Source organism: Scyliorhinus torazame, chromosome 4 (assembly GCF_047496885.1).
Source record: "Scyliorhinus torazame isolate Kashiwa2021f chromosome 4, sScyTor2.1, whole genome shotgun sequence".
Lineage (NCBI taxonomy): Eukaryota > Metazoa > Chordata > Chondrichthyes > Carcharhiniformes > Scyliorhinidae > Scyliorhinus > Scyliorhinus torazame.
Window position 1 is genome coordinate 195,466,778 of NC_092710.1, and position 19,427 is coordinate 195,486,204.

At 49.0% G+C, this 19,427-nt stretch overlaps 1 protein-coding gene across 3 annotated transcripts in view; it reads left to right on the plus strand.

Moving 5' to 3' along the window:
• fndc4b (fibronectin type III domain containing 4b) overlaps nucleotides 1-19,427 on the plus strand; it is a 330,788-nt gene that overhangs the window by 139,584 nt on the left and 171,777 nt on the right. For 2 of the 3 annotated variants that reach the window (XM_072499056.1, XM_072499057.1), the window contains exon 4: nucleotides 4,136-4,294. The exons of the other annotated variant lie outside the window; for it this stretch is intronic. In XM_072499056.1, coding sequence (XP_072355157.1) covers nucleotides 4,136-4,294 — 159 coding nt within the window. The remainder of the gene's footprint in view (nucleotides 1-4,135; nucleotides 4,295-19,427) is intronic. 3 annotated transcript variants of the gene reach the window in all.

Here is a 19,427-nt window from a genome sequence, read left to right on the forward strand (position 1 = left end):
AGTTCCTGAAGCGCTGTCCTTAAACTGAGCCTCGCGAGAGTCAAATGTTCCGCACTGCAGATCTTCTGGTCTTTCACCTTGCTCTCTTAGTTTCTTCCTGAAGCAGAATGTAATTATTTTCATCTGAATGCCGTTTAGTGGAACCTCATAGAGCTTATGCGCCTTCCTTAAATAATGCACTAAGATTTACAATTTTTCACCCAAGAGCCACAATCTAGAGAACTTCATCCACGCTATCCTCCTAAAATATCCCTTTACTGTCATCCAAGAGGGTAGCACTGCTCTCACAGGCTTCCATTATTATCTATCGAAGAGTAGTCAGAGCATTACCCAAGGATCATCTCTGGTTCAATGAAGTGTGCAGGAGGGACATGCCAGGAGGGACATGCCAGGAGGGACATGCCAGGAGGGACATGCCAGGAGGGACATGCCAGGAGCAGCACCGGGCATACTTAAAGATGAAGCGTCAACCTGATAAAGCGACAGCTACAGATTACTTGTGTGCCAAACAGAGAAAGCAGCAAATGATAGACAGATCTAAATGATTCCATAGCTAAAGGATTAGATCGAAGCTCTGCAATCCTGCCACATCTATCTGTGAATGATGGTGGGCAATTAAACAACTTAGTGGAGGATGAGGTGCCACAAATATCCCCATCCTCAATTTCGGGGAGTTCAGCACATGAGTGCAAAAGACAAGGCTGAAGCATTTGGGAATTATCTTCAGCCAGAAGTACCATGGGGATGGTTAATCTCAGCCTCCTTCTGAGGACCCTAGGATCACAGATACCTCATAGTAGTGGACTCGCCAAGACTAAGGGCATTCAAATAGTCATTGGATAGACATGATGGACGATAAGGGAATAATGTAGATGGCCTTTAGAGTGGTTTCACAGGTCGGCGCAACATCGAGGGCCAAAGGGCCTGTACTGCACTGTTATGTTCTATGTTCCACGTTATATCAAGAAATGGCTAAAGACCCTGGATATGCAAAGATTATGGGCCCTGACAACATTCCAGCAATAGGACTGAAGACGTGCTCCAGAACTAGCTGTGTCCCTGGCCAAGCTTTTCCAGTACCGCTACAACACTGGCATTTATCTGACAATGTGGAAAACTACCCAGATATGTCCTGGCATCCCATCCACCACCTTTAACCTTCATTTCCTTCACCAGCAACACACAGTGGCAGCAGTGTGTATCATCTATAAAATGCACTGTAGCAACTCACCAAGGCTCTTTCAACAGCACCTTCCAAACCCACAACTTATACTACCATGAAGGACAATGGCAGCAGAGACATGGGAACACCATCACCTGCATCTTCCCCTCCAAGCCACACACCATCGTGACTTGGAAATATATCGCCATTCCTTCAATGTCACTGGATCAAAATCCTGGAACCCCTTTCCTAACAGTACAGTAGGTGAACCTACACCAGACTTACCTCAGCAGTTCACCACCACCTGCTCGAGGGCATTTAGAGACGGACAATATATGCTGGTCTAGCCAGTGACGCAAACATCCCATGAACAAATTTTTACACTTGCAGTGGCTTCTCTCCCTTCTTTCAGGCCATTACTTCTGGTACGCATGGCCCTCATTCTTATTTACAGACTTGGCAATATCCTCCAAAAGCACAGCATTAGTTTTCATTTCTTATCTGATATAACTGATAATGCCCAGCCCTACCTCACCCACCTCTCTTAATTTCTTCAATGTTGTTATCTTATCAGACTGCTTATCTAACATACAGGCAGAAATTCCCTCCAATTAAATATTCGGAAAACCAAAGTCATTGTTTTCGGACCCCACTCCAAACTCAGTTCCCTAGCTACTGACTCCATCCATCTCCCCGGTAACAGTGTAAGACAAAATCAAATTGTTCATAAACTTTCATCAGTAGCCATATTTGGCCAAACTTATGTTCATGCCATCACTAATATCATCTATTTCCATCCTCATAACATTGATTCTGTCTTGACTCATTGTTATGATCCCAATAGATACCAATAACATAAAAGAGATTTGGGGTGGGCCTCTCCCAGCCCGGGGCTGGCAGAGCGGAGAATCGGCGGCATTGGCGCCGGCATGGTTGGCACGGCGCCGGTCGTGGGCCGCTCTACGCGGCCGGCCTGCTGATTCACCGGCCCGGATGAGCCGAGCGGCCTTAAGAAAAGAACCGAGTCCGCGGGCGCCCTTCTAACCTGCTCAGGGCCGGCGGGACCTCGGCGTTGAAGGTTCGGGTGGCGGCCTGTGGCAGGGGAGGGGGGGTCCGACCCCGAGGGGGGCCTCCGATGTGGCCTGGCCCGCAATCGGGGCCCACCGATTGGTGGGCGGGCCTCTGTGGCTGGAGGCCTCCTTTCCTACGCGCCGGCCCCTGTAGTCCTACGCCATGTTGCGTCGGGGCCGGGGCATTGAAGGAGGCCACAGTGCATGCGCGCGTTGGCGCCGGCACAACTGCGCATGCGTGGATTCCGTGGCACACAGTTTGCACTGGCATCGGCAGCTGGGGCGGCGCGAACCGCTCCAGTGCCATGCATGCCCCCTGTAGGGGCCAGAATTAGTTCTGGGAGCGGCCCGTTCACTCCGTGGTAAAACGCGACAACGTTAACGACGGTGTGAACACTCTGCCGCGGGATTGGAGAATCCTGCCCTTGATGTCCCAGGAATCGTATGATAAGATTTCAAGTTTTAAGACTATTACTGTAACAAACTAAAATCAGCATCGATTAAAACACTACCAAATAGGCAACTAATCATCTAGATTACAGAAAAGATATCCCTTATTAATTTCTTAATATGACTACATCACATTTATATGTGGGCAGCACGGTAGCACATTAGTTAGCACAGTTGCTTCACAGCTCTAGAGTCCCAGGTTCGATTCGCGGCTTGGGTCACTATCTGTGCAGAGTCTGCACGTTCTTCCCGTGTCTGTGTGGGTTTCCTCCGGGTGCTCCGGTTTCCTCCCACAGTCCAAAGATGTGCAGGTTTGCTGGATTGGCCATGCTAAATTGCCCTTGGTGTCCATAAAGGTTTGGTGAGGTTGCTGGATTACGGGGATAGGTTGGAAGTGTGGTCTCAAGTGGGGTGCTCTTTCCAAGAGCCGGTGCAGACTTGTTGGGCCGAATGGGCCAAATGGCCTCCTTCAGCTCTATAAATTCGATATATTATGCAACATTCTCTGCAGAATTATATGTTTTTTACACAAACAAGTCCAAAGTTACTCCCAGCTTCCAACATGCCCACTTCTCCTTATTTCACTGAGTTAGAAAGTTTCCTTCAGTCTGCAGCAAATCCCCAAATTGACATCTAGAAGCAGTGATTCCTTCATCCAAACCTGTCAGGGTGAATCATCCAGTGCCCTTAAATCTTTCCATGTTCCATCTACTTGTTCACCAGATGTGCTCCCATCAACATTCTGCCTGGTAGCTAGCAGAGAAAAACCATTTCCACCACTGTCCACAATGACTGCTGGTTTCCCCTCCCCCACCCCTCTCTCTCTCTCTCTCTCTCTCTCTCATATATATGATAGATCTTTTAATCAGACTGCATGAGAGTCTGTAACTATAGTCCAACTAGGGAAGGGGCAGTACTGGACCTGGTATTGGGAATGAGACTGGACAGTAGTTGAAGTTTCAGTAGGGGAACATTTTGGGAGTAGTGACCACAATTCCGTACGTTTTAGGGCAGTGTTCTTCAAACTTGGGGGCGCGACCCGCAGGTGGATCGCGGGCAGGTGTCAGGAGGGTCACGGAGCCGTCCTTCGCGGCGCTCCCAATCGTGCAAATCCCTGCGCAGCAGCCGGCTTTTAATAACGCCGGCTGCAAGCGGCCTTTAAAATGGCCGCGAACATGTTAAAAAAAAATCGGCCCCATTGCGCATGTGCGCACGATCATCGGCACGCATGCGCAAAACTATGCGCATGCGCACCGATGATCGGGCGCGCATGCGCAGTGCAGCCTCTATTTTTTTAAAACAGTCGCAGCCTTTTGTTTTACAAGTTTGGGGGGTTATTATTAATTTTATTCATTTTATTTATTTATTTAATTCTTATTTTATTCATTTATTTTATTTATTTAATTTTTTTTTTCATTTATTTTATTCATTTTATTTTTTTTATTTCATAAAGTTTTACGGAAAAAAATGCAGAACTTTGGAGAGATGGAAACTCCATATTTTCCGACACCGGAAGGCTTCACCTTCATCCAACAGGTTCCATTGGAGGAGCATGTACGAGGGCCAAAGGGACCCAAAACCATTTCCTCCATTTTTATCAGCAGCAAACAAGGTAAGAGAAAATGGTGGGTTGCTCAGGTCGGCCGGCGTGAGGCGCGAAGGTCAGCCGGCGTGGGTCGCAAAGGTCGGCCAGGTTAGGTCCTGAAGGTCGGCCAGGTTGGGTCCCGAAGGTTGGCCGGTTGGTAAATAAGGTCCCCGGAAAAAAGGTTTGAAGAACACTGTTTTAGGGTACTTTTGGATAGGGATGAGGGTAACCTTAGCATAAAGGTGCTAAACTGGGAAAAGGCAAATTACGATAATATTAGACAGGAATTGAAGAATTTGGATTGGGTGCAGCTGTTGGAGGGTAAATCAACATTGGACATGTGGGAGTCTTTCAAGCGACAGTTAATCCGGATTTAGGAAAGTCACGGTCCTAAGAGAACAAAGGATAAGTATGGGAAGTTTAGGGAGCCTTGGGTAAAGAGCGATATTGTGAACCTCGTCAAAAAGAAAAAGGAGGCTTTTGTGTGGTCTAGAAGGGTGGGGACAGTCGAAACCCTTGCGGAGTATAAAGAAAGTAGGAAGGTATTGAAGCAGGAAATTAGGGGGACTAGGAGGGGATCATGACAATTCCTTGTCAAGTAAGATTAAGGTGAATCCCAAAGGTTTCTACTCATATGTAAAAAGCAAGAGGGTGGCCAAGGAATGGATTGGACCACTTAAGGACAGTGGGGGGAAGGACAGTGGGGGGAATGTATGCGTTGAGCAAGAGGAAATGGGCGAGGTACTAAATGAGTACTTTGCATCAGTGTTTACCAAAGAAAAGAATTTTGTGAAAGATGATTCTTGGGTAGGGTGTGTGAACAGTCTGGGTTATATTGACGTGGAAAATGAGGAGGTATTGGCTGTTTTAAAAGACATTAAGGTAGATAGTTTACCTGGGCCTGATGGAATTTACCCCAGAATACTGAGGGAAGCAAAGGAGGAAATTGTTGTGGTCTTGAGTGACATCTTTGTATCCTCATTGTTGAGGTCACAGAGGACTGGAGAATAGCTAATCTGGTACCGCTATTTAAGAAAGGTAGCAGGGATAATCTAGGAAACTATAGGCCGGTGAGCCTCACGTTGGTAGTAGGTAAATTATTGGAGAGAATTCTCAGGGACAGGATTTATACCCATTTGGAAATAAATGGACTCATTAGTGATAGACAGCATGGTTTTGTGAAGGGGGGGTTGTGCCTCACGAACTTGGTCAAGTTTTTTGAGGAGGTGGCAAAGATGATTGATAAGGAGAAGGCGGTGGATGTTGGTGGATGTGGATTTTGACCAGGTACCTCATGGCAGACTGGTACAAAAGGTGAAGTCACATGGGATCAGAGGTGAGGTGGCAAGATGGATACAGAACTGGCTTGGTCACAGAAAGCAAAGGATAGCAGTAGAGGGGTGTTTTTCTGAATGGAAGGTTGTGACTAGTGGTGTTCCACAGGGATCTGTGCTGGGGCCTCTGTTGTTTGTAGTATACATAAATAATTTGGAGGAAAATGTCGCTGGTTTGATTAGAATGTTCGCAGATGACACCAAGGTTGGTGAAGTGGCAGATAGAATCGTAGAATTTACAGTGCAGAAGGAGGTCATTTGTCCCATCGAATCTGCACCGGCTCTTGGAAAGAGCACCCTACTTATGCCCACCCCTCCACCCTGTAACCCAGTAACCTCAGCTAACCTTTTTGTGGACACAAACGACTATTTATCATGGCCAATCCATCTAACCTGCACATCTTTGGACTGTGGGGGGAAACCGGAGCACCCGGAGGAAACCCACGCAGACATGGGGATGTCATGCAGACTTCGCACAGACAGTGACCCAAGCCGGGAATCGAACCTGGGACCCTGGAGCTGTGAAGCAACTTTGCTAACCACTGTGCTACCATGCTGCCCAGATATTGAGGATTGTCAGAGGATACAACAGGACATAGATAGGTTGGAGACTTGGGCAGAGAAATGGCAAATGGAATTTAATCCAGGCAAATGTGAGGTAATACGTTTTGGTAGGTCTAATATAGAGGTGAAATGTACTGGAAATGGCAAAACTCTTAGGAATATAGAAAGTCAGAGAGATCTGGGTGTGCAGGTCCACAGATCTTTGAAAGTGGCAACACAAGTGGACAAGGTTGTCAAGAAATCATACGGAATGCTTTCTTTCATTGTATAGCGTATAAAAAATGGCAAGTCATGCTACAGTTGTATAGAACCTTGGTAAGCACGGTGGGCAGCACAGTGGCATTGTGGATAGCACAATTGCTTCACAGCTTCAGGGTCCCAGGTTCGATTCCGGCTTGGGTCACTGTCTGTGCGGAGTCTGCACATCCTCCCCGTGTGTGCGTGGGTTTCCTCCGGGTGCTCCGGTTTCCGCCCACAGTCCAAAGATGTGCAGGTTAGGTGGATTGGCCATGATAAATTGCCCTTAGTGTCCAAAATTGTCCTTAGTGTTGGGTGAGGTTACTGGGTTATGGGGATAGGGTGGAGGTGTTGACCTTGGGTAGGGTGCTCTTTCCACGAGCTGGTGCAGACTCGATGGGCCGAATGGCTTCCTTCTGCACTGTAAATTCTATGACATATCTATGACAAGGCCATACTTGGAATATTGCGCACAATTCTGGCTGCCACACTACCTGAAGATGTGGAGGCTTTGAGAGGGTGCAGAGGAGGTTTACCAGGATGTTGCCTGGTCTGGAGGGTGTTAGCTATGCGGAAAGGCCGAATAGACTCGGACTGTTTTCATTAGAACGACGGAGGTTGAGGGGCGACATGCTAAGAGGTCTACAGGATTATGAAGGGCATGGATAGAGTGGATGGGCAGGCACTCTTTACCAGGATGGAGGGGTCAGTCACCAGGGGGTATAGATTTAGGGGGCGCAATTCTCCCATCGGGAGACTATGTCCTGACGCCGGAGTGAAAACCAGAGTGTTTCACTCCGGCATCGGAGGCCGTTCCCAGCCCCCGATTCTCCCGCCCCCGGGGGGGGCTAGGAGCGGCGCCGCGTCCTTTACAGGCGTCAGGCTTTGGCGCCGCGTAAAAACGGCGCCGCGTAAATGACGTCACCCGTGCATGCGCGGGTTGCCGTTCTCCCCGAGGCCGCCCCGCAAGAAGATGTCGGATGGATCTTGCGGGGCAGCGGAGGAAAGGAGGTCCTCCTTCAGAGAGGCCGGCCTGCCGATCGGTGGGCACCGATCGCGGGCCAGACCCCTTTTGAGCGCCCCCCCGGTGCAGGAACTACCCTCGCCCCCCCCCTCACAAGCCTCCCCCCCCCCCAGCGTTCCGGTGCTGTTCCCGCCGGCAGCGACCAGGTGTGGATGGCGCCGGTGGGAATTTGTCGTGTTGGGCAGGCCGCTCGGCCCATCCGGGCCAGAGAATTGCCGCTCGCCCATTACCAACGGCAAGCAGCGATTCTCCCAGCGGCCAGCCGAGATTCGCGCCACGCCGGATTGGGTGGGGGGTGGGAGAATCGCGTGCGGGCATCGGGGCAGCGTGGCGGGACGCGCGTGGCGCCCGGGCGATTTTCCCACCCGGCATTGGGGGGGGAGAATTCCGCCCACGGTCCGTGGGGCAAAGTTTAGACGAGATTTGCGAGGCAGGATTTTTACACAGAGGGTGGTGAGTGCCTGGAACATGTTGCCAGGGGAGGTTGTGGAAGCAGGTACATTAACGGCGTTCAAAAGGCACCTCGACAAATACATGGATAGAATGGGTATATCGGGATAGGGCATTAGGAAGTGCTGAGGATTTTGGCCAAAAGTGGAATCATGACTGGTACAGGCTTGGAGGGCCGAAGAGTTCTTTGTTCATTCTTTGTTCTTCTCCTTGGACTTACTTCCTGCTTTCTGGATGAAGAAAAGGACGCAAGAAGGTAGTTGCCTTTCGCTCTCTTTTACCTGGAGTGTAGTGAGGAGAGGGTTTTAGCGATGCCTACTACTGTGCTGAGGGCTTGCTCGATCAGCCTGTGGATGTTTGTAAAGGCCTGTTTTGTGTGTTGACTGTGTGTTCTGTTCTGGACACATGGGTCACCTGTTAAAGCCCCTGTGTTCCTGTGACCCGGCCCTCGGATAGGGTGGTGATGGAAAATCAGACATCGATACTACAGGAGAGGAGGGGCGGCAGCCTGGCTCGACTTCATAGCCCGGGTCGAGGTTGTGCTGGGACAATTTCATAGACTACCGGTGACATTTTATCTTCAGTAGCCATCTGCTGCTCCTGTTATGGGAGCTGTGCCAGTCGCTTATATTCCTTGTTTTCCTTTTACTCTATGTTTGTCGGCGGGGTGGGGGGGATTGTATGATGGATACCATGTATCTGCGGATTATCTTTTTGCCAGTTGCAGCCCCTCTTGCCTCTGTGGCCTGGGAGCAGCTGGAAGACGCTGTCAGTGCTGGAGGGGGGTGGGGGGTAGTTTTTGTCTCTCTCCCTCCTCCACTATGCTCCAGGTCAATGAGAAGTTCCGGTGATGGGCTTAGCAGGCGGCTTTCCATTGATGCAGGAGCTACCGGTCGGGGAGCGGGCGGAGTCATTTTTCACCATTGGCAGTGTGTTGCTGTTTTTTTTCTGAAGGCTGTGTGCTTGCCTGCTACAACCCCTCTCGCGTCTATGGCCTGAACCCCAGCAAATTAGCGGTTCTAGAGAAAGGGGTGGGATTGTCTCTCTCCTCTTTCCGCTGTGCCCCATGTCCTTTTCCAGTGGTGAGTGCTGCTCGCTCTCACGCATGCATACTCTAACAGTCACACACGCGCAGTCATTCACGCCTATACTCTTTATACACACACACCCTTATCGATATGCATGCACTGATGTTCCCATATATGCTTTGCTGTACAAACATTGGTCGCCTTTCCACCGATGTGAGTCTGCTGTTGGGGCCGTGGGGGGTGCGGGTGAGGGTGGGGAGTGCGGGTGAGGGTGGGGGGTGGTTGAGGGGAACATGCACTGACTTGGCACCTGGTGGAATTGTATTCTTTTTGTCTTTTGTCTCGATTGAGTCTTTGGTCTGCAGCTGGTGTCCTCGTTATATTCCTGCCAGTTATGTGTTTTCTTTCAGTGTATGCTACTGATGCTGGTTAGGGGGGGGGGAGGATCCCTCCTCCTCTTCTTCCACTGGATCAGTGTCGGTGTCTCTTTCCAGTGGCTTGGGTCGCTTCTTCTCACCTTCCCGCCAATGTAGGTCTGAAGCTGGGTGTGTGTATGGGGATTGGGGGGGAGGGGGCACAGGTAGGGGGAGGGGAGTGTGGGTGCGCTGCCTCAGCAGCTGGTGGCGTTGTTCATTTGTTTTGGCTTTTGTCCTTGGTGTACGGCTGGCGTCTTTGTTGTCTTCCTGCCTGTTTGTGTTTTCCTTCACTGGTTGCTCTGTAATTTGTTTTGGTTTGATGTGCCGGACCTGTTCTGGGCCGAACTGGAATGGTGAAATGGTTTTCTCTCTCTCTCCTCCGCCGTGCTCCGTGTTGCAGCGGCCTTTTCCGTTTTCCGGTGGACTGGGCTGGTAAACCTTTCCACTGATGTAGGTGGGGGTTGGGGGGGGGGGGGGGGGGTGATGTGATTGGTGTCCTCATTGTAAACTCATTGTGTCCTCATAATAAACTAAAATATTTGCAGATTTGCTGCTTGTTCCTGCTGGTGGCTGCAGATGCCTGGGAGCTGCTGTTGCTGTTTTCTTCCTTTTCTGTTTTATCTGGCTGGGGGATCTAGAACAAAGGGTCACAGTCTCAGGATATGAGCGAGGCCATTTAGGGTTGAGATGAGAAGAAATTTCTTCACTCAGAGCATGGTCAACCTGTGGAATTCACTACCACAGAAGGCTGTGGAGGCCAAACCACTGAATATATATAAGAAGGAAATAGATACACTTCAAGGGTGTGATTCAGCAGCAACAGGTGATTTGCACGCAAGCCCTAAATTGAGCTCAAACTAATTCAAACAGAGTGTTAGAAATAAGTCTTGACGAGTCCAAACGTTACTTGGAAAAGATGATGGCCACGATTCAGCGATTGTCTTGCGCCCGGCGCAGATCTGGGTGCTGCAGGTGAATTCCGGGAGTGTCCCAAATTGGGCTCCGCGCTGGACACCTGGCCAACTGTGAGTCACCCGACTCACTCCGTCATTAGGCTCATTTAAATACCCAGATGTCAGATTCACCCGGCGTCCGGGAGTCAGCGGCAGCGCCTGAGAGACCTCGCCAGGGTGCCATTTAGTACTGGTCTACACAAACTTGGACCAGGCATAACAACCCCTTGTATGGTCTTGAAGGCCATTAAAGACCCCTGGATGATCGGGGACAGGGTAGAGTAGCAACCTGGCACTTTCCTGGCATCTGGGCGCCTTGGCACTGCCAGTCTGGCACCCTAACAGTTCCATCGAGCATACTGGCAGTCAGGGTGCTTGGATGGTACTGCCAGGGTGGCAGTGCCAGGGTTCGGCCTGGGCGGGGCCTTGCGTCCATGCATCCCAATGTCATCACTATTGTACACAATATTGAGATCAGTGGGGTGCCTGGGAGTCAGAGCCGTGCCACCAACAGTTGAAGGGCCAATTAAGACCCTATAAAGCCTATTGACGGAGATTTTATGTTGCCTGTCCAATTTTGTGCTCTTTGCACTGGCAAAAAGGACAAGCGTGTGTTATGTTTGTTTCCCAGAGCACAAGCATTTTCATTTCATTTGTGAGTTTGCTGCTGTCATATTCCTGAGTTTTGCCCGACTTCCTTTTGATTGCCCTCGCTTTCTCACCTGTTTCACCTCCAAATCTGTGTCAAAGTTCTCATAAAATAGGTCAATGTGCACGAACTGTGGGAAACATTGACGTTTACAAAAGATGTTGGCCTTGAAAATCCATGACTATTTGGCATATTGCCACTTTAATTATTTGGGGCGGTGGCAGGGGGAGGTTGAGTTGAATGTAGGAGCTCTCTAGGCTTCAGACTTCCCATGACCCAGGCCTTCGTTATGACCCAGGATACAGATACTCAGGTTTGTCATTGGGTGTGTCCCAATTATAACCCAGCAGTTGATGTAAAATATGACCAGATCTCGACAAAATTAAAAACTGTGTTTTAAAAAGAATTCCCCAACAAAGGGAATAGCCACACTTTCTTTCTTTGAGGCCCCCAGCACCCCCTCCCTCACTATGCCGGCCGACCATGGCTACTAGCCCGAGCTGCGCCACTCCGGCCGGGAATTGCAAAGCTCAATTCAGTCTCTGGTCAATGTTAACGCACACGATGTTGATAGTGGGGGATTCAGTGATGGCAATACCATTGATTGTCAAGGGGAGATGGTTTGATTCTCTCTTGTTGGACATGGTCATTGCCTGGCACTTGTTTAGCATGAATGTTATTTGCCACTTATCAGCTGAAGAATTAATGTGGTTTGTGTCTTGGTGCTTATGGAAACGACTGCTTCAGTATCTTAGGAATTGCAAATCATGCTGAACATTGTGCTGTCATCAGCAAACGTCTCTACTTTTGACCTTTTAATGGAATGAAGTTTAGTGATGAAGCCGCTGAATATACTTGAGCCTATGTCACTACGCCAAGGAACCTGTAGTGAAGTCCTGGGACTGAGATAATTGACCTCCAACAATCACAATCATCTTCCTTTGAGCTTGGCATGACTCCAATCAGTGTAGAGTTTTTCCCCTGATTTCCATTGGCTTCAGTTTTGCTGGGGCTGTTTGATGCTACACTCGGTCAAGGGCAGTCATTCTTACCTCACCTTTGGAGTTCAGCTATTTTGGCAATATATGAACTGAGGCAACAAAGGTGTCAGGAGCTGAATGGTTCTGATCCAACCCAAACTGCACATCATTGAGTAGGTTATGCTGAGCAAGTGCCACTTGATGGCACTGTCAACATCCACTTCCATCTCATCACTGTTGATTGAGAGCATACTGATTGTACGGTAATTGGCTGGATTAGATTTGTCTCACTTTTGTGGACAGGACAAGCCTGGGAAACTTTCCACATTGTTGGGTAGATGCCAATGTTGTAGCTGTACTGAAACAGTCTGGCTAGTGGTGTGGGAAGTTCTGGAGCACAAGTCTTCTGTACTATTATTGGAATATTATCAGGGCCCATAGCATTTGCAGTGTCCAGTGCCTTCAGCCGTACCTTGATATCGTATGGAGTGAATCAAATTGGCTGAAGGCTGACATCTGTGATGCTGGGGACCTCCGGAAGAGGCCAAGATGGATCATCCAATTAGCACACTGTCTGAAGATGGTTGCAAATGCCTCAGCCTTGTCTTTCACACTGACGCCCTGGGCTCCATATTACAATCATGGCCAGAACCCAACAGTTGCTAAGATAACGGACAGAAACCCCAATATTTTATTTAATTTGTAATACTGTGAGGAAAGGATACTTCACTCCAGGAGTGATTCCACGGACAAATAAGGATATGGTACGTTCAAACAACCTTAATCACTAACATCATCACAAAGAAAAATAGCTTACAAGTACCCAATAAACAATGCTTAACAATACAATGAAACAATAACCCTTAACTGCTATCTTTACCTCGACTCAAACAAAACCCATCTCAGGTCAAAATCCTCGTTTAAACACAGTTAGCAGACCCAGGAATTAAACACAGTTTGCAGACCCAGGAATACATGCATAATAGAGATGTCTTGGATACCCCACTTTGAGAAAGCGATATCCTTCAGGACCCAGCTTGCAGATTCTCACCTGATTCAAACTGTTCAAACTGCCAGCCTGAGAAATTGCTCCTCTCCTGTCCCCAGTCAAATTTGTAACTGAACTGCAACTTGAAAACGCAACACCTGACTGCTTCAGTCCCTGGCTCCTCCTATTGACTACATCATCTTACTAAACTGACACAATGATCATGATTCCCCGACCCCCCGCCGGATCGGAGAATCCCCGGGGGGCAGCGCGAATCCCGCTCCGCTGCCCCAATGCCGGCTTTCGTATTCTCCGGCGCCGGTTTTCAGGCGGGGTTCACGCCATGCCGGCCGGGGGCCATTGGCAGCAGCACCCCAGGCAATTCCGTTTTTGGCCTGTCCCACCGGCGTGGGTTATGTATGGTCCCCCATGGCGGGACCTGGCAGGTAAGTCAGTGGGGGGTGCGGGGAATCTGACCCTGGGGGGCCCCCACGGTGGCCTGACCCGTGATCGGGCCCACCAATCTGTGGGCAGGCCTGTGCCGTGGGGGCACTCCTTCCTTCCGCACCGGCCCCTGCAGTGCTCCGCCATGGCTGGCGCGGAGAAGAGAACCCCCCGCACATGCGGCAAAATACGCCGGTCGTTCTGCGCATGCGCGGAACCACACCGGCGGTTCCGCGCATGTGTGAGATCACGCCGGCCCTTCGCCGCATGCGCAAACTCACGCAATCCCTTCGGCGCCGGCTGGAGCAGCACCAACCCCTCCGGCGTCCACCTAGCCCCCGGAGGTGTGGAGAATTCCGCATTTTCGGGGGCTGCTGGCGCCGGAGTGGTTGGCGCCGGTTCTCCCGCCGGCATGGGGACTTAGTCGCCAGAAGGGAGAATCCCGCTGCACGTCTCTAATTATCTACTCCATGGGGAATACAATTTAACAAAATTCCATTAACCCAACATCAAAAACAATATCCATGGCTGGAGTGAATTATGATCTTACTTTTACGATGCTTTAATTGCACCTCTGTCTCCAAAAAACCTAGCTGCTTTTCATGATTGCAGCAGTCACATACTAACCCAAGCTTTTAACCCTTACTGCACAAGCTACATTTAACACAATATTTCTTAAATTTCTACATTCATCACACTCCCATATCACTGAGGATGGGGACTCCTTCTTCCTTCTCCCCCGGTTAGTTGTTTAATTACCCACCAGCACTCACAACAGGATGTGGCAGGACTGCAGAGCTTGAATCTGATCCATTGGTTGTGAGATCTCTTAGCACTGTCCATCATCTGCTGCTGCTTTTGGGCATGCAAGTAGTCCTGCATTGTACTTTACCAGGTTGACACCGAATCTTTTTCAGGTAAGCCTGATGCTGCTCCTGGCATGCCCTCCTGCACTCTTCATTGAGCCAGTGCATTGAGTTCTTCATCAAGGGGCAGATTTTCTGTCACCATGGACCCAAGGTAACAGAATTTGCTAACTGTTTCCAGCGAGGTTTTATTTAGTGTGATCTGTGGTGGATGTAACATCTTGTTCCATAACCATAGCTTTCTTGTCACTTATAGCCAGGGAGAACAAGTTACAGACATGTGAGACAATCCATGAATTTTTGTCACTGAGTTTCTGTGTGACTGACTGGCATGGCATCATCAACAAAGTGAAGTTCTCTGATCAAGACATTTAGAACATAGAACATAGAACAATACTGCGCAGTACAGGCCCTTCGGCCCACGATGTTGCACCGAAACAAAAGCCATCTAACCTACACTATGCCATTATCATCCATATGTTTATCCAATAAACTTTTAAATGCCCTCAATGTTGGCGAGTTCACTACTGTAGCAGGTAGGGCATTCCACGGCCTCACTACTCTTTGCGTAAAGAACCTACCTCTGACCTCTGTCCTATATCTATTACCCCTCAGTTTAAAGTTATGTCCCCTCGTGCCAGCCATATCCATCCGCGGGAGAAGGCTCTCACTGTCCACACTATCCAACCCCCTGATCATTTTGTATGCCTCTATTAAGTCTCCTCTTAACCTTCTTCTCTCCAACGAAAACAACCTCAAGTCCATCAGCCTTTCCTCATAAGATTTTCCCTCCATACCAGGCAACATCCTGGTAAATCTCCTCTGCACCCGCTCCAAAGCCTCCACGTCCTTCCTATAATGCGGTGACCAGAACTGTACGCAATACTCCAAATGCGGCCGTACCAGAGTTCTGTACAGCTGCAACATGACCTCCCAACTCCGGAACTCAATCCCTCTACCAATAAAGGCCAACACTCCATAGGCCTTCTTCACAACCCTATCAACCTGGGTGGCAACTTTCAGGGATCTATGTACATGGACACCTAGATCCCTCTGCTCATCCACACTTTCAAGAACTTTACCATTAGCCAAATATTCCGCATTCCTGTTATTCTTTCCAAAGTGAATCACCTCACACTTCTCTACATTAAACTCCATTTGCCACCTCTCAGCCCAGCTCTGCAGCTTATCTGTATCCCTCTGTAACCTGCTACATCCTTCCACACTATCGACAACACCACCGACTTTAGTATCGTCTGCAAATTTACTCACCCACCCTTCTGCGCCTTCCTCTAGGTCATTGATAAAAATGACAAACAGCAACGGCCCCAGAACAGATCCTTGTGGTACTCCACTTGTGACTGTACTCCATTCTGAACATTTCCCATCAACCACCACCCTCTGTCTTCTTTCAGCTAGCCAATTTCTGATCCACATCTCTAAATCACCCTCAATCCCCAGCCTCCGTATTTTTTGCAATAGCCTACCGTGGGGAACCTTATCAAACGCTTTGCTGAAATCCATATGCACCGCATCAACTGCTCTACCCTCGTCTACCTGTTCAGTCACCTTCTCAAAGAACTCAATAAGGTTTGTGAGGCATGACCGACCCTTCACAAAGCCATGCTGACTATCCCTGATCATATTATTCATATCTAGATGATTATAAATCTTGTCTCTTATAATCCCCTCCAAGACTTTACCCACTACAGACGTGAGGCTCACCGGTCTATAGTTGCCGGGGTTGTCTCTGCTCCCCTTTTTGAACAAAGGGACCACATTTGCTGTCCTCCAGTCCTCTGGCACTATTCCTGTAGCCAATGATGACATAAAAATCAAAGCCAAAGGTCCAGCAATCTCTTCCCTGGCCTCCCATAGAATCCTAGGATAAATCCCATCAGGTCCCGGGGACTTATCTATTTTCAGCCTGTCCAGAATTGCCAACACCTCTTCCCTACGTACCTCAATGCCATCTATTCTATTAGCCTGGGGCTCAGCATTCTTCTCCACAACATTATCTTTTTCCTGAGTGAATACTGACGAAAAATATTCATTTAGTATCTCGCCTATCTCTTCAGACTCCACACACAATTTCCCATCCCTGTCCTTGACTGGTCCTACTCTTTCCCTAGTCATTCGCTTATTCCTGACATACCTATAGAAAGCTTTTGGGTTTTCCTTGATCCTTCCTGCCAAATACTTCTCATGTCCCCTCCTTGCTCGTCTTAGCTCTCTCTTTAGATCCTTCCTCGCTACCTTGTAACTATCCATCGCCCCAACCGAAACTTCACACTTCATCTTCACATAGGCCTCCTTCTTCCTCTTAACAAGAGATTCCACTTCCTTGGTAAACCACGGTTCCCTCGCTCGACGCCTTCCTCCCTGTCTGACCGGTACATACTTATCAAGAACACGCAGTAGCTGATCCTTGAACAAGCCCCACTTATCCAGTGTGCCCAACACTTGCAGCCTACTTCTCCACCTTATCCCCCCCAAGTCACGTCTAATGGCATCATAATTGCCCTTCCCCCAGCTATAACTCTTGCCCTGCGGTGTATACTTATCCCTTTCCATCATTAACGTAAACGTCACCGAATTGTGGTCACGTCCCCAAAGTGCTCTCCTACCTTCAAATCCAACACCTGGCCTGGTTCATTACCCAAAACCAAATCCAACGTGGCCTCGCCTCTTGTTGGCCTGTCAACATATTGTTTCAGGAAACCCTCCTGCACACACTGTACAAAAAACGACCCATCTATTGTACTCGAACTATATCTTTTCCAGTCAATATTTGGAAAGTTAAAGTCTCCCATAATAACTACCCTGTTACTTTCGCTCATATCCAGAATCAGCTTCGCCATCCTTTCCTCTACATCCCTAGAACTATTAGGAGGCCTATAAAAAACTCCCAACAGGGTGACCTCTCCTTTCCTGTTTCTAACTTCAGCCCATCCTACCTCGGAAGAAGAGTCCCCATCTAGCATCCTCTCCGCCACCGTAATACTGCTCTTGACTAGCAGCGCCACACCTCCCCCTCTTTTGCCTCCTTCTCTGAGCTTACTAAAACACCTAAACCCCGGAACCTGCAACATCCATTCCTGTCCCTGCTCTATCCATGTCTCCGAAATGGCCACAACATCGAAGTCCCAGGTACCAACCCACGCTGCCAGTTCCCCTACCTTGTTTCGTATACTTCTGGCATTGAAGTAGACACACTTCAAACCACCTACCTGAACACTGGCCCCCTCCTGCGACGTCAAATCTGTGCTCCTGACCTCTATACTCTCATTCTCCCTTACCCTAAAACTACAATCCAGGTTCCCATGCCCCTGCTGCATTAGTTTAAACCCCCCCAAAGAGCACTAACAAATCTCCCCCCCAGGATATTTGTGCCCCTCAGGTTCAGATGTAGACCATCCTGTCTGTAGAGGTCCCACCTTCCCCAGAAAGAGCCCCAGTTATCCAAAAATCTGAATCCCTCCCGCCTGCACCATCCCTGTAGCCACGTGTTTAAATGCTCTCTCTCCCTATTCCTCATCTCACTATCACGTGGCACGGGCAACAACCCAGAGATAACAACTCTGTTTGTTCTAGTTCTGAGCTTCCATCCTAGCTCCCTGAAAGCCTGCCTGACATCCTTGTCCCCTTTCCTACCTATGTCGTTGGTGCCAATGTGGACCACGACTTGGGGCTGCTCCCCCTCCCCCCTAAGGACCCGGAAAACACGATCCGAGACATCACGTACCCTTGCACCTGGGAGGCAACATACCAAACGTGAGTCTCTCGCGCTCCCACAAAATCTCCTATCTGTGCCCCTGACTATAGAGTCCCCAATTACTAATGCTCTGCTCCTCTCCCCCCTTCCCTTCTGAGCAACAGGGACAGACTCCGTGCCAGAGGCCCGTACCCCATGGCTTACCCCTGGTAAGTCGTCCCCCCCACAAGTATCCAAAGCGGTATACTTGTTTCTCAGGGGAACGACCGCAGGGGATCCCTGCACTGACTGTTTTTTCCCAGTCCCTCTTACAGTTACCCACCTATCTCCAATCTTTGGTGTAACTAATTCCCTGAAGCTGCTATCTATGACCCCTTCTGCCTCCCGAATGATCCGAAGTTCTTCCAACTCCAGCTCCAGTTCCCTAACTCGGTCTTGGAGGAGCTGGAGATGGCAGCACTTCCTGCAGGTAAAATCAGCAGGGACACTAACTGCATCCCTCACCTCAAACATCCTGCAGGAGGAACATTGCACTCCCTTCCCTGCCATTCCTCTAACTTTCTACCATCTTTGCTTTCAATGGCGATCGATTATACAGCTTGCTGTTTGACCTAGTAGGCAGGTAAATACCTTCCATATCTGCAGGGTTGCCAAAGTTAAGAGCATGGAGCCGATAATGCCAAAAAAGTGGGGACCAGGACACAGACCTGTTTCACTCCACTCTTCATCCTGATACTCTTGAGAGTGGTGCTGTCATGCTACAGTGCAGTGCATTTTGTTATGGAAGGAGTTAATGAGACATAAGAGTTTTTTTGGACAGCCAGTTTTCACCAAACTCGTGGAGATGTCTCCCAGTCTGCATTTGATGCTGTCCCGTAGCGTCCTGTCATGGCTGAGTGAGAGAAATAACACGCATCACTTGAGCTTGAAAAAGCCATTGATTGTTTGGCAAGCAGAAAGACACACAGCAAGGATGGAATTCCAGCCAAACTGCTTAAGCAAGGGAAGTTCCATCTATTGCCAGACCATATTGCTTTTCTCCTTCTCTGTTAGAAGATAACATCCACTCCACAGGACAGGCCTGTCATAATATACACCAGTATATCATGGTGCAGATACACACACACTGATAGACACACAGCAAGACCAATCAACACACACAACACTGCAGCCAATCACCAGTTAGAGCACACGCACTATAAAGACAGGGGGCATCAGAGTTCCCGTTCATCGGAATGCAGCCTCCTAGAAGGACACAGCTTACAGCACAGATTTTCACCATGTGCTGAGTGCATAGACTGGTTAGGACAGGCATAGGTCTTTAGTTTAATCTAACATCGTGTTAACCCACAGTGAAAGTATGTTCAACAGTTTCTAACTTAATAAAATAGTGTTGTACTATTTTAAGTGTTGGTGGCCTGTATGTGTTCCATGGATTCAGAGCACCCAACACATCATGATACCAGGAGTTGAGGGATGTTAGAACTTCTTAGACTTACCTGCAAGTGATCT